Source organism: Diadema antillarum, unplaced genomic scaffold (assembly GCF_040938485.1).
Source record: "Diadema antillarum isolate AM-2024a unplaced genomic scaffold, OU_Dant_1.0 seq00001190_RagTag, whole genome shotgun sequence".
Taxonomy (NCBI): domain Eukaryota; kingdom Metazoa; phylum Echinodermata; class Echinoidea; order Diadematoida; family Diadematidae; genus Diadema; species Diadema antillarum.
In genome coordinates this window covers 182,025-196,650 of record NW_027271988.1, presented here as the reverse complement: position 1 = coordinate 196,650, position 14,626 = coordinate 182,025, and the positions used below count along the sequence as shown (strand labels likewise).

General features: G+C 41.5%; 1 protein-coding gene across 1 annotated transcript in view; it reads right to left on the bottom strand.

The window, feature by feature from the left end:
- The window catches only part of LOC139744590 (E3 ubiquitin-protein ligase MARCHF6-like), a 246,330-nt gene that overhangs the window by 74,454 nt on the left and 157,250 nt on the right, over positions 1-14,626 (bottom strand). Inside the window, 1 exon segment of the mRNA XM_071655019.1 lies at positions 400-643. Coding sequence (XP_071511120.1) covers positions 400-643 — 244 coding nt within the window.

Genomic DNA, 14,626 nt, shown 5'->3' with positions numbered 1-14,626 from the left:
TACAGCCGACCCTCCCGCGGCTGAGAGCACCAGTCGCTGCAGCCCGGTGCCAAATGCTTTTGGAGGAGATATCTATACAAATTTAAATTTTCAAGACCGTCCACATTAAAAAGAAAGAAAATACATAAGATAATGCATACACATGACCCCCCCCCCCCCCCCCGTGTCAGCCTCTCTGAATCACCTATGCTTCCCACCTTTTCTTTTTGTATGAAAAGTCATGTTTTTATGATATTACAAGGAGGAGTAGAGAAGATAATTCTTGCCTCTAAATCAACCATTAATATTACAATATCTTCCCTTGAGATGACATAGAAGATTACCATCATAAAAAACAAGAATTGTAAGTTTCTAAACCTGAAACTTTTTTTTGTGTGTGTGTTTAAAATGGGCCCCTACCTGTTGATTCTGAGCTGCCTGGAGTTGGTTGTTGTTGGCAAACCCCCTCAGTGCTCGTTCCAAGACTCCCTCAGCCACTCCAGCATTGCCGCCACCTCTAGCATTCTCCCCTGCAGGGTCTTCCAGCCACTCAGGACCTCCCCCATGGGCCACCTGTTCTCTCAGGAGTACAAGGCTGATAAGGGCACACAGTGTGCAGCCAACTACAAAGCAGCCCTGTAGGATGTCAGTGGCCATTCGCTCTCTGTGAGCACAGAGCACGGTGGTTAGAGAGAGGTCAGAAAACATTTCTCCATTTATATCAAGCAATATTGAAAGCCTTTATAGCACACATAGCTCCATAACACTGGGCTAGGGAAGACTTAATTGTTTTTGCTTTAAGAACACATGCCATTGAAATAACTAAATCATTGTTATGATTTCTGTGAAAGACTAATGTAAAAATGTGACCGGCGACAGCAGTTTCAGGCAAAAGTAAGGAATTTTGAAAATGCATTTTTTCATTGAATCACATTGCCCATTTCCTAAGCTTTGCATTGATATAAAACACTTGTATTCTCCGGCACTGTAAGTGGTCATATAAAGCGAATATAATGCATTTATTAATTTGTTAGCCTGACAAAATTGGGAGAAAATGGGCTTTGAAGATTCACTTCTTGGTCGAAGACAATATCCGACCGGCGATGCGAGGTGAAAATCAGCCGCAATGCATGGTTCTCCTGATAGGTGTATAGTACAATGTCAGGTTTGTCACAAATGTGTTGAATGTGCATTTTCCTTAATCTAGGTTTGTTATATTGTCCAAGAGTGCAGGTACATGTATTTGGGGATTCCAGGATTTTTACTTCACTTTTTTATAAGTTTATGCATTGAGCAATTTTCAAGGTATGGAGAAAAAGTGTAATTTCAGTATTAAATATTTCTGCATTTTAGTCTGGCGTTTGACCCTATGACCCCAAAATTCCCTAGAGAAACACTGTCAGGTAGAACATGCATAAATATGTACAAAGTTTCATGATGATACCTTGAGTCACTTTTGAGATATGGAGGAAGATGGGAAATCTAGCACTTTCACTTGAGCTTTGACCTTTTGGCAAGAAACTTCCCAGAGAATCTCTATTGGGCAATACATGTATACATTAAGTTTCAAGAAAAATCCTGCAGGCATTGCATAATTATGAGGGAAAAAGTGAAATTTTGAGTTGACCTTTGACCCCTGACCTTTGATTCATGACCCCAAATTCCCTAGATAATCGCTGCCAGTCAGTGCATGCATATGTAACAACTTTCATGAAGACACCTTGAATCATTTGCAAGACATGGAGAAAAAAGTGAAATTTTTAAATTTTTAACTGACCTTTGACCTCATGACCCGAAACACTCTCTGCAGAGTCTTTATTTGTTAGTACATGTATACACTAAGTTTAAAGAAAATACCTTCAGGCATTGCATATATCATACATGTATCTATCAGGCAAAATAGTGCAATTTTGAGCATTTGACCTTGACCTTTTGACCTTTGACCTTGAGCATGGGCACACAAAAGTTGATAGGCACAACTTTGCCCACTCATACATTTTACATGCCGAGTTTCATTAGGATACCTCAACGGTTTTTTAGTTACGCTGTCCACAAAATTGATTACCGACGGACGGACAACCTGAAAACATAATGCCTCCGGCGACACTTTGTGGCGGAGGCATAAAAAGCACTTGGAGAGCACAGACCTCCACCAAACTGCTCATTTCCACTCTTATACACATGCTGAAAATCACCATATTTCCCTATTGTCGCAATGACTATTGCCCAGCTCTACAGTGCAGCAATCTTATAAGCATGTAAAGTAAATTACCACTGTCAAGCTGGTGGACAAGACTGTAGCATGCACACACTTGTCTTACGTAAAATGCCAGTGCGTGCTGTAGTATTATTATGTCGCACAGGTACTAACTTCTGGACTTTCATTACGTGGCGAAATATATTTGGCAGACCATATTGAAATTATGGCCTTCTTCTGTTACCGAATAAGTCTGGCAGCTGTGGAAGTGATTTCAAAATTACATCTCTTCTCGTTGTAATGTTTGTTGTTGTTGTTGTTGTTGTTGTTGTGTGTGTGTCATTATTACACTGATGCTACTACTATACCTAGTGTGTGTGTGTGTCATTATTACACTGATGCTACTACTATACCTAGTATGAACCAGAACTATCCCTCAATGTCATGAATACCCCCATATAAAACTGAGGGAATTAGCTCAACAAGCTATTACTTTGTACGCTTTTTAATGGATTTTTTTTTTTTTGAAACCATGGCAATGCATTGTTCAATATTGAATACAGTTGAACCTCTCATATCCGGACAAGTCGGGACCGTGGCTCATCCGGATAAGGGATTTGGCCGGATACGGGAGACTCAATGCTTTATACATGTACATATACATACACATGTACTGATGTAGCCCATTGTAGTACCACATGTAGTAATGTGTATACTGCAACCTTTTTATTGTTACATTTGGGAATGTTTGGGGATGTTAAAATGTCTGAAGGTAAGCAATTTGGAAGGAAATTTGATGTAATGTATGTTAATCATATTGGAAGTAATATGTAATTCATGTGTGTTTGTGTAGGAGTTCTCAAGGAGTTGGGAATCCCCCTTTCCTCCCAAAATTATTAAAAAAAAAAAATCACGGCGAGATTGCGTCCGTATAATAGAGAGATCCGGATAAGGGGAGGCCGGATAAGAGAGGTTCAACTGTAGATGTATTTTGCTCACTGTTAGTCAAATATGCCAAATATCAAGCCAAATGCTCTAAGACTGAGGGACTTAGCTGAATCCACAGTATTTTGTATGTTTTTTTTTTTTATTCAAATTATGCTGTTACCCTGGCAACACATTGTTCAACAATGCACATCTACCTACTATAGTGGTCACATGTGCCAAATTTCAAGCTAAATGCTTAAAGACTGAAGGAGTTAGCTGAATCCACAATATCATTGCATGCTTTTTAGTGAAAAAAATGCTTTACCTTACAATGGCAATGCATTGTTCAACATCAACAGAAGATATGTTCTACACGTCTATATGCTGTAGTGGTCACACGTGCCAAAATTCAAGTTAAATAATAAAAAAACTCAGGGAGTTAGGTCAATCTACATATTTTTGCATAATTGGTCAATGGTATAAAAAACTGCTGTTGCCATGGCAGTAGATTTGTTCACACATACAAAGAAGGTGTCTTGCACAAATACACATTACATTGACTGCAACTGTGAGTACTATTATCTATACTTGCCTTCAATTCCACAAACATAAGAAACTTGCCTCCTTGTTCTACCTCGTGGCTAATCGAGTGTCTGATACTAATGCCGAACATCATAGTATCAAAGAGAGTGTTCATGGGACAGAAGATCACATTATTGCTGATGAAAGGAAACCTTCGTCTCATCGTCTAGTTGTAACTATTCCTGAAGATTTACCGCTTGATGAAGGTGAACGCGCTCTTCTTTCGAGAGGCTTGACGTTTGTTCCAAAACGGAAATCAGTGGATGATTTTGAGGTTCGACATGACTTCGAGAGCTTCGCACGTCGTCTACGGCTGAAAGCACACTTTGCCGAAAAGAACAGTGAATCTGATCAAGCTGACCGGGGAATAAATGACTCGGCGGATTTTACCCCCAAACCATCACGCCCTCTGTCATTTGAATTTTTGCAACCGAAGCGTTCTACTTGGACTTCATCAGAAGGTGAGAACCCCAATCTTGATCACTTTATCAGTAAATGTAGGATGGACGTCAACAACCTAAAGTCATCCTGTACACCATCTCGATCTAATATCACTGAGAAAGAAGAAAAAGTGCTTAAGTCCCTGAGGAAGAACACCAACTACATTATAAAATCGGCTGACAAAGGAGGAGCCGTCATCGTATGGCGACGTGACTTATACATCGCCGAGGTCGAGCGTCAACTGAACAATCCAACTTTCTATGAAAAGATAGACAGTGATCCAACAAGCGATCATCACAAGATTGTTAAAGACACAGTTACGGATCTTATCAGGAGTAACGCTCTCCCACCATCGCCATCGAACCTTTGTCAGAAGTCCCCCCGCGTTTCAACCTCCTACCTTCTTCCTAAAATCCACAAAGAGGGTAATTTCGGCAGACCAATAGTTTCTACCATAGGAAGCCCGACGGAGCTGGTGAGTCAAAACCTAGATGGCGTACTCTCCCCTCTTGTTGCACAGCTGGATACATACCTGAAGGACTCTTTGGATGCCCTCCGTGTCTTTGAAACTCTGAAGCTCTCAGCACAAGGCCCCCAATATCTGTTTACCATGGATGTTTCTTCTCTCTACAGTAATATCCCTCTACATGAGGGAATACGGGCAATAAAGCATTTCTTGCAGAAGTTCCCGTCTCCTGACCGGCCAGATGACACCACCATCCTGCGCCTTGTGGAGCTAGTGCTGAAACTTTCCACTTTCCAGTTCAATGGAAATTTCTACCATCAGAAGAAGGGAGTTGCCATGGGAACTAAAATGGGCCCTTCGTATGCCTGCCTTTTCGTAGGCCTCATCGAGGAGGAAATTATCAGGAGTTTCCAAGGCCACAAACCACTTCTTCTAAAGAGGTACATTGACGACTACATCGGAGTTGCATCCTGCACCCTCGAACAACTGAATGAACCACTTCAACAACTTCCATAACTCACTAAGATTCACGCATGAAATTTCCGCAGACTCGATTGCATTCCTGGACATTAAGCTCAGCCTAGAAGGAGATCGGATAAAGACAAGCGTACACTACAAGCCTACCGATGCGCATTGCTATCTGAACTACTCATCATCTCACCCGACCAGCTGCAAACACTCAATACCGTTCTCCCAACTCACTAGACTCCACCGTCTCTGCAGTGATGATGAAGACTTCCAACAGAAATCGCCTGAAATGGCTGGTTTCTTTGAACGAGTGGCTACCCTAAACAGGTTGTCAAAAGGGCAACAAGAAGCAAGAAGCCCTGGAGCCCAGGAGACAACAGAACAGCGACAGAGTACCACTAGTTCTGACATATCGCCCATCAACGGAAAAGCTCGTTTCCACCATTATGGACAAGACACACATCTTACAAGAGGATGCCACCACCAATGAAATCTTCAAAGATCCTCCTCTCGTAGCATACAAGAAGGACCGGAGTCTGCTGGATCTGCTGGTCCACACAGGGATGAAGGCCCAGGCACAGTCTGAAGCAGATTTGGGATGCGGTACCCAACCCTGTGGAAAGAGAAGGTGCAACACAAGTAGCCATGTGGATGGAGCAGCACACATCAAAGGACCAAATTACACCTGGTTTGTTCACGATCGTTTCTCCTGCACTGCCGAAAATGTGATCTACGTGATCACATGTACAGCCTGCCACAAGATCTACATAGGCGAGACTAAACGGAGACTGGCAGACCGCACAACAGAACACCTTCGATCGGTAAGGCTCAATACACCTGGACTTCCAGTGGCCCACCACATCAACCTGCCCAGGCACACCATCAATCACCTCAAGATTGGCATGATGACGACCTGTCATGGTGGCACAGACGAAGTCCGCAAACTACACGAGGAACAATTTATCCATTGCCTTGGCTGCCTGCAACCCAATGGACTCAATGTTTCTTTCCGTTCTTTCCCCGTTAAGGAATAATTCATCTCTTCTCTCTTTATCTTCTCTGCCTCTGTGTATGTCATTTTTATTTTCATTCCTATTTTCTCTCTCTCCCTCTCTCTTTCCCTCATCTGCGATCTTCCACTTTCTTGCTTTGTGGCATGTTTTCTCGGTGTTCTTTGTGATGTCTTATTTTGTGCGCTTCTTGTATTTTCCCTGCCTTCTTAGTTTCCTTTGTGACGTCCTACTTCGTGCGCTACTTGTGTATGTGCACATTTTGTTATGGACGCGCTACCACTGATGACACATCTTTTATTTTGATTTATATCTGCTTCAAAATAAAATCTGCCATTGACTTGACAAAGCTCTATGGGCGAAAATTAGTCAAAACTACGTCTCTCACGGAGTTTCCACAAGAACTACTGATGTAAATCTACACATTACATTGATCGTATATGCCAAATTTCAACTGAATTGCTACAAAACTGAGAGTAGTTTGAGGCACATTTTGTAAGATTTTAATGAAAATTTGCCATTGCCATGACAACACATGATGCAATACTAATGAAAAAGGTGTCTTGCACATCTGCCTCTGATAGCGGTCACACATGCCAAATTTGGGGTTAATTGCTCAAACAAGAGACCCGGGGGCTCTCGCGCTCACCTGAGTATCGCAAGTTCCATGCATTCTTGCAGACTCTTACCTGAGGACATTGGAAACTTGGGGCAACGGGTGGGGTGGGGCAGCTTTGAGAGCCGGGGCATGGTGTCCATTTGCATATTCCATCACACTGATAAAATTCCTGCCAAGTACACTGTCCTTCACTTCTGACTCTAGAGAAGAATATTATTGAATGTTCCTTAATTTAGGAGGTTTGGGCCCCCTGGGGCCCCCAAGGGAAGCATGATGTCCATTCAAACATATTGAGATCCTATTTGGTGAAAATCCTTTGTTGTTTTCAAGAAGACGAAAATGTATGATTTAGGCCCCCTCCCCTGGGTCCCAAGGGGGGGGGGGGCACCCCTGATTCCACTACGAACAAACTTGAAACAGTCATCAATGTACTAACTCATTGTATCAACTTAGCTCTATCACTTCTGGTTCTAGGGAAGATCTTTAAAGATTCCTTAATGGGGAGTAAATTGGGCCCCCCTGGGGCCCCCAGGTGGGGCATGGTGCCCATTAGACGGAACTGAGATTACCCTAGGGATGCTACCTGTTTGGTGACAATTCATAATGGTTTTCCAGAAGAAGATGAACATGTACAATTCAGGACCCCTCCCACCACCCTCAACTAGGTCACAAGGGAAGCACCCCTGATTCCGCCATGAACGCACTTGAAACTACTGTCATCACTGTACTAACTCATAGTATTAACTCGGCTCTATCACTTCTGGTTCTAGAGAAGAAGATTGTCTAAGATTCCTTCAGTTTTTCTCTTTTTTTGGGGGGGGGGAGGGGGAAGGGTGAGGGGTGGGTTGGGCCCCTCTGCCCCCCCCCCCCCCCAGGTTGGGCACTGAGCGGATATGAACAAATGAGTTCATATCCCCCGAGGAATGCTCCCTGCCAAGTTTGGTGAAAATCGGTCAAGGGGTTTTCAAGAAGAAGATGAAAATGTACAAAGTTTACACACGACGCACAAGGCACGCCGGATGCCCGTCAAAGAGCGATCGCAATAGCTCACTTGAGCCTTTGGCTCGGGTGAGCTAAAAATGAGAGAGAAGTTCAATCCAAAAGTTTTTACGAAAAATTTGCCATTGTCATGGCAACGCATTATGCGATACTAATTAATAAAAAAGGTATCTTGCACATCCATCTTTGATAGCGGTCACACATACCAAATTTGGGGTCATTCGCTAAAAAAATTAGAGTAGTTCGATCCACAACCTACCGACCGACTGCCCAGCCACTCAACCTCAGAGTGATTCCTATGTACCTCCATACACACTATGTGTCGGTGGGGGTATAATAACATTTAGCTTATAATAATAATAATAGAGAAACTCTTATAAAGCTCTCATTCTACCTGAAAAGATACTCATGGTGCTATGGAACAGAGTACTGTAAATAGAGGAATGTTCGCATGCATTCTAATTTCACAAATTTCGCGAGTGCCGACATTCGCGAAAGTAAAATGCATGCGAAAGTTCTTGCCTACACAATATGCATTGGATGCCAGTTGCAATTGGCAAAAATTTCATACTGGGAGAAAGGCCATCGGCTCCAATTCACAAAATTTTCATGCCGCGAATATATCATGTTTTACAGTATATTATAAAGTCATCCCTTCAAAAACAGAAAACTCAAGAACTATCACTCAATGTGATTAATACCCCCACTTAACACTGAGGGAGTTAGCTCAACTAGCAATTACTTTGTATGCTTTTTATTGAAAAAAACAACACTGAATAAATATTTTGCTCACTGATGGTCACATTGTGCCATATCTCAAGTCAAGTGCTCAAAACCTGAGGGAGCAAGATAAGTAAATCAGCAATTTCTATGATTTTCACTTAAAAATGTTGTTACAATGGCAACACAATGTTTCTATAGAAAATCTAGGGGTCTAAGAAGTATAAATAAAATCCTAGCTGGCATCCAGAATGAGGATCTAGTATTTTCTAGTCAAGATCTCGGCCACTGATTCTACCAAGTAACCTAGGCAATTTTCTTGTAAAGACCCAACTAGCAAGGCCTAGCTAGATCTAGGCCTAGACATCTAGAGGTTCCAATGCATGCATATATATCTAGGCTAACTTAGATCTAAAGTTCACGTTAGATCCAACATTTCATTCTTGACCTAACATTAGAATATTCTGTTAGCTCTAGTCTAGCAGTAAAACAACATCTTACTTTACTTTTGTTAACTGTTCAATTTTACACTGTAGAAACTCAGTCCCTAATGCTATTTACCGGAGGGGCCTACCTTTTTCTGAGACTGAGAGTAGGCCTAGACTTACTATGTTGTAGGTCTAAGCCATAGGCCCAGTTTGCTATAACAGTGTCTTGATTTCTCTAATGAAATGTGAGGTTTTACTGTAGTTCCAGATCAATGTCTAACGACAAACGTACTTAGAGCTAACAAGGTAAAGACATTAAACTGTTAGATTTAGAACTTTACACGTTAGTAAAAATATCTTATTGACTTTAGACCCTACGCCGAGAGGCTAGATCATAATATCCTATCCCTAGTCTCTAGAGCGGAGGTTTAAGTTTGACTCTACTCTATCTGGTACTGTAGACCTACATGAGTTCAGAAATAGAATCAATGATTTAGGTGTTTTAGATATAGAATCTTCCATCAAATGGACTGACTGAATCTTGCCATTCGAATATGCCCGACAAAGAGAGGGAGAGAGAGAGAGAGAGATGATGATGATGAAATAGCATTTATATAGCGCCATTTATCTGTAGAAACATTCAAAGGCGCCCGAGAGAGAGAGAGAGAGAGCGCTCAGTCCTGACTGCCAACCTCTCATTATCTGTGAATCCTTTACTCCTTCTTGTTAACAAGTAGATCTAAGTTAAAAGGAATAATGCCAAGTACCTACTTCTTTTGTCAACTAATAGAAAGATTAAATGAGAACTTACCTGTTTGAAATTTGATCTTAATTTTACGAGGGAGTTGTAGGAAGAGAATATATTGAGAGACCCGCTTTGCGCACGCGCAGTCATTTTTTGAAGCATCAAATTTGGCTGCTGGATATTTGAAAGATTATGGAGAACTTAGCCTCAAGTTTGAAAACTTTGGGAGGGAGAGGAGGGAATGTATTCTCTTCCTACAACTCCCTCGTAAAATAAAGATCGAATTTCAAACAGGTAAGTTCTCATTTAGTATTTCTATTTTACTTCTAGAGTCTCCGAAAGAGACTACATTCTGAGATTTTGAAGCCCAGCAGCCATATTTGTAAGAAAGATAACAGAAATGACTCTATGAATTGTCATACACTTCACCAAAAAGGGTAAATTGTTTATCCTGTCTGGTCATTTCTTTAGTAGAGCAGTTGTGAGACGCTTGCTCCCATCATCGAGCAAGGGTTTGCTGTAGAACTTTCTGAAAGTTTTTTCATTCATCCAGCCTGCTTTCTCAAGGATGAACGAAACTGGCAAGTCTGCTCTGTGTGCAGCTGACGTCGCAGCTGCTCTTGTTGAGTGAGCCTTATATTTTGAAGTGTCGATTCCTGCCGCTGCCATAACATCTTTGATCCACCGGGAGATGGTTTGCGACGTTACTTTCGCATGGGGTCTGCAAAAACTAAAAAAGAGCCGACGCTCTTGACCTTGAATTTCCTCAGTCCTCCGCATGTAGGCTTTGATGTAGTTGACAACGCACAATCGACGATCTGGGGGGTAGGCCCTCATGCTCAGTGTTAAGCCAGCATTTCCCGGCCCATTTTGTTCAGTAGCTTGCTGAAATGAAATGTAACTGATGATCCCTTGAGTATCACGTTGTCCAAATCCAGGAGCTGCAATGACTGTGCTCTCTGTGTTGAGGAGAGAGCCATTCCTGAGCATGCATAGCTTTTTGGTGAGATCTCGTAGGCTCAGTGCATTTGCCGGTGACAGCTTTCTGAGATAGCAAAACACAATATTTACATCCCAAGTATCTACATAGCAAGGTCTTGGGGTTCGGAGATGGAAAACCTCCCTTCATAAATCTTGATATCAAAATGTTGTTCCCAACTGTAGAGGCACCATCCTCAAGAACTAGGAATGATGCGAGCGCACTTCTTGCTGTGTTGAGTGCATTGTATCCAAAACCTCCTGCATGAAAAAGCTCACTAAGAAATTCTAAAACAAACTGAACACTAGAGTGAAGATGGCTTTTCTTCTTGCTCTTGCAAAAGTCTTTCCACTTCCTTATGTACACACAATATTGCTTCTGGGTAGAGGCTCTCCAAGAAGCGGCCAAAATGTCCACAATTTCCTTCTTTAGTCCTGTCCTTTCGAAGGGCTGCCGCATAACCTGCAACAGAGAAGATCAATTCGATCATACAAGGGATGTGGTTCATGCGTTACAGGTTGCGTTAATAGGTTCCTACTCCTTGTAATTAGCAGTGCTTCACCCTTTAACATCCTTTTCAGCTTAGGAAACCATGCCTGTGTGGGCCAATGTGGCACTACCATTATCTGTATTAATTTTTTGAAGACATCTTGGGATGAGACAGAATGGGGGAAAGGCATAGAATTTGAATTCTCCTCAATCCAACGTAAATGCATCTATGGCTTCTGCATTTGGATCTGGCAACCAAGTGACATATCTCTCATGTTGGTTGTTTAGTCTGGAAGCAAACAGATCAATGTCTGGAAGCCCAAAAACTGAAACTAGTTTGTTAAAGGCTTGCTTGTTAAGCATCCATTCATTTCGGTCACTGAACTTTCTAGACCTGCTGTCTGCCTCAGTATTCTCACTCCCTGGAAGGTGTGCTGCAGTAACCCAAATATTACGTTCCATGCACCACCTCCAGATGTCTCTAGCTGCACTGTCACAGTCCTTGGACTTAATACCTCCAATGTTATTCAAATAAGCAACTGCTGTTGTGTTATCTGACCTAAGGAGGACATGAACATCATAAAAAGAAGAGCAAAAGGACTTCAGTCCAAACCCGGCTTGATATCATTCTTTCTAGCTCTTTTCATTTCAAGATCGTTCCATCTGCCTCCTGTTTCCATGGACAGATTTGTGGCTCCCCACCCAAGCCCACTAGCGTCTGTATGCAGCTCAAGTGTAGGTCTGTTACGCTTAATAGGTGCACACTCCTCAATGACATGATTAATCCACCATTTGAGCTCTTCTTTCCCTTCTAATGACAGCTTCATAGGTCTGTCAAAATGGCCTTTGTTAGCTTTAAGGGCGGCAATTTTGTCACATTCTAGACATCTGTAGAAAAGAGGACCATGTTGGACTCCAGGGAAAGTAGCTATTATCTTCCCGATAACATGTGACACCTACCTGATTGTGGGTCTAGTATTGTCAAGCAAATCTGAACAGACTGTGATAATGTCCTGCATTTTCTCTTCTGGCAGGGAGATAGTCATATCACCCGTGTGCAGCTTAAACCCTAGGAATGTGAGCTCTTGTTGGGGTTCTAGCATAGATTTCTCCTCGTGGACTACGAAACCTAGTTCAGACAGGAGATTTGTGGTTGCACGTACAGCCTCCTTTGCTTGTTCTATTGACTGTCCGATAATGAGAGTATCATCAAGGTAGCCTAATACTATGTGCCCCATTTCTCTCAGTGCAGCGAAAACAGGTTTCATGAGTTTGGTGAAAAGTTTGGGCGCTGTGCTGAGCCCATTTGGTAGGACTTTGAATCTGTAAAATTTCCCTTTCCATGGAAATTTCAAGAATTTTCTGTATTCAGTGTCAATTGGGATGGAGTAGTAAGCATCTCGGAGGTCGACTGAGGCTAGGAAATCTCCTGGGGAGATTAAAAGGGCAGCTGTATGAATGTTATCCATTTTGACAAATCAAGTATTAGTCGGACACCTCCATTTTCCTTGGGTCATGTGAAAATGTTGGAGAGAAATTCTCCTTCTTCATGACCACATTCTTCGATAACATTCTTCGTCAGTAAGCTTGCGATCTCTCTGTCAATACAAGCTGAACTGTGCTGGTTTGGTTTGTATTGAATGAAGGGCTTATCCCTCCTAGGGGGCATACATGCTTCTTCAAACTCAATTTTGTAACCCCTGATTGCTGCCAAAATGAATGGATCAGCTGTGATTTGGCACCATCGCCTGTAAAAAAGCCTCACTCGACCTCTGACTGCCACTGGAGCTTTCCTTGGAATACATTGCACACATGTACAAATACATTGGGGACTGCAGGTATGATCATAATGTGAATCGAAACTACCTACCTCTTTGAGTATGCTGGTAGTTATTTCTTGCGCTGCATTGGAGGCCTGTGCTGAGGAGCCTGTTTAGTCCATGGGCCAAGACCCGAAAAATGGGTTATTGGTGCCACCTGAGGTGGCAAAACCTTTTTGGTGTCATTTTGTTTGTCTGACATAGATGTGCTTATCAAGCTATGATAGCATTTCCAAATGAGTAGCTTAGTCATAATAAATGAATTTTTAACCAATTTGATCTCGTTTTTATAACCCTATACTTCTGAATCGAAAATAACCGCTATACAAAGAAGAGCACTGTCTTCTGTATGTCCACAGGTGTTCTGTTGTAAATGCGGTGCACTTAATCTTTATTCAAGGCAGCGAAGGGAATATCCGAAGGGTTATGATGTCCACAGGTGTCACGCGGTGCACTTAGTCTTTATCTAGAACAATGTACCGTTATCATATCTAAAGTTCCTAATGAAATGGATTATCTATACTGTTTTTATACTACCCTCTCAACAAATACATCAGTTTTAAACAAAAATCACTCTGTTCATTTACAATATTATTTATTATTATTTATTATAATGTATTGAAGTGTCCCGTTACATTGTTTTTGCATTATCTTTCATTGTTGGATGGAAATAAAGCAACACTGGCGTGGTATTAGCGTTTTCACCGTAGCGTTTTCACCGGAAAATGATTAATAATTTTAAAAATACGGTAAAATTCACGAAGAATTGCTTTATTAGGTGATCCGAGTATCCTCTCGGATCACCTTCTGTTTCTGTATGGATTCTTTCTTCTTCTTCTTCTTCTTCTTTCTTTATTTCTCCCCCAAAGTTGTGCAGATATAGCTCAGAAAGTGCTATGCCTATCAAGTTCAGACTTATACCATGTATGTATCGTGTCCCAAAGACGACAGATCTAGTAAAATCATAGTGATCAGTCGACCGTGACGTCGCTATGACGTCATTATATGAAAACACATTCTCAATCATATCTCATTAATGGAATGGAATTTTTCAATTAAATTTACGTCACATATAGTTTAAATGAAGCTGATTCTACTCATGTTTTCAAAATTCATCTCTACCCGTAAAATGTGCACGTACGCGTGCGTCGAAATATTTGTATGCTCAAATCGAGCTCAAATTTTTTTTGCACACGTTTCAGACCATTTGGAGCATTTTTTGAAAAATTGAAAAAATTGGACGGACACGTACGCGCACGCACATATACGCATGCACAGCTCATATGCAATAGAAATTTCCCGTTTTTTTACCCTTATCGGATGCCTGAAATGTCAAGGAATATTTCTACCAAGTTTCAAGTCAATATGACGTCATACGGGCCCGTCAAAGTTGAAATTCCGCGCGCGCGTCAATGGCGATAGACAGTACAACTATGCCAAAAAACCGCCAATTTGAAATCCGATTTTACTCGTCAGGATGGACGGTGACCCCCCATTTTCTTTACATATTCTGAAAGCTGATGAGTTGTACATGTCATTTCATGGGTTGGCGATGCTGGAAAAATGATTAAAAGATATCAAATTTCTTAATAAAATGAAAAAAGTAAATTTTTAAAATGACGTCATCGAATTTCAAGTTCATTTGAGCGTATCTCACTTATCCTTTGCCAATTTTCACCCAGATTTCAGTATGTTGTAGCTTATTAAATGATCTTTCATTTATGTAATAACAACATTTTGATTGGATGACGGCATCA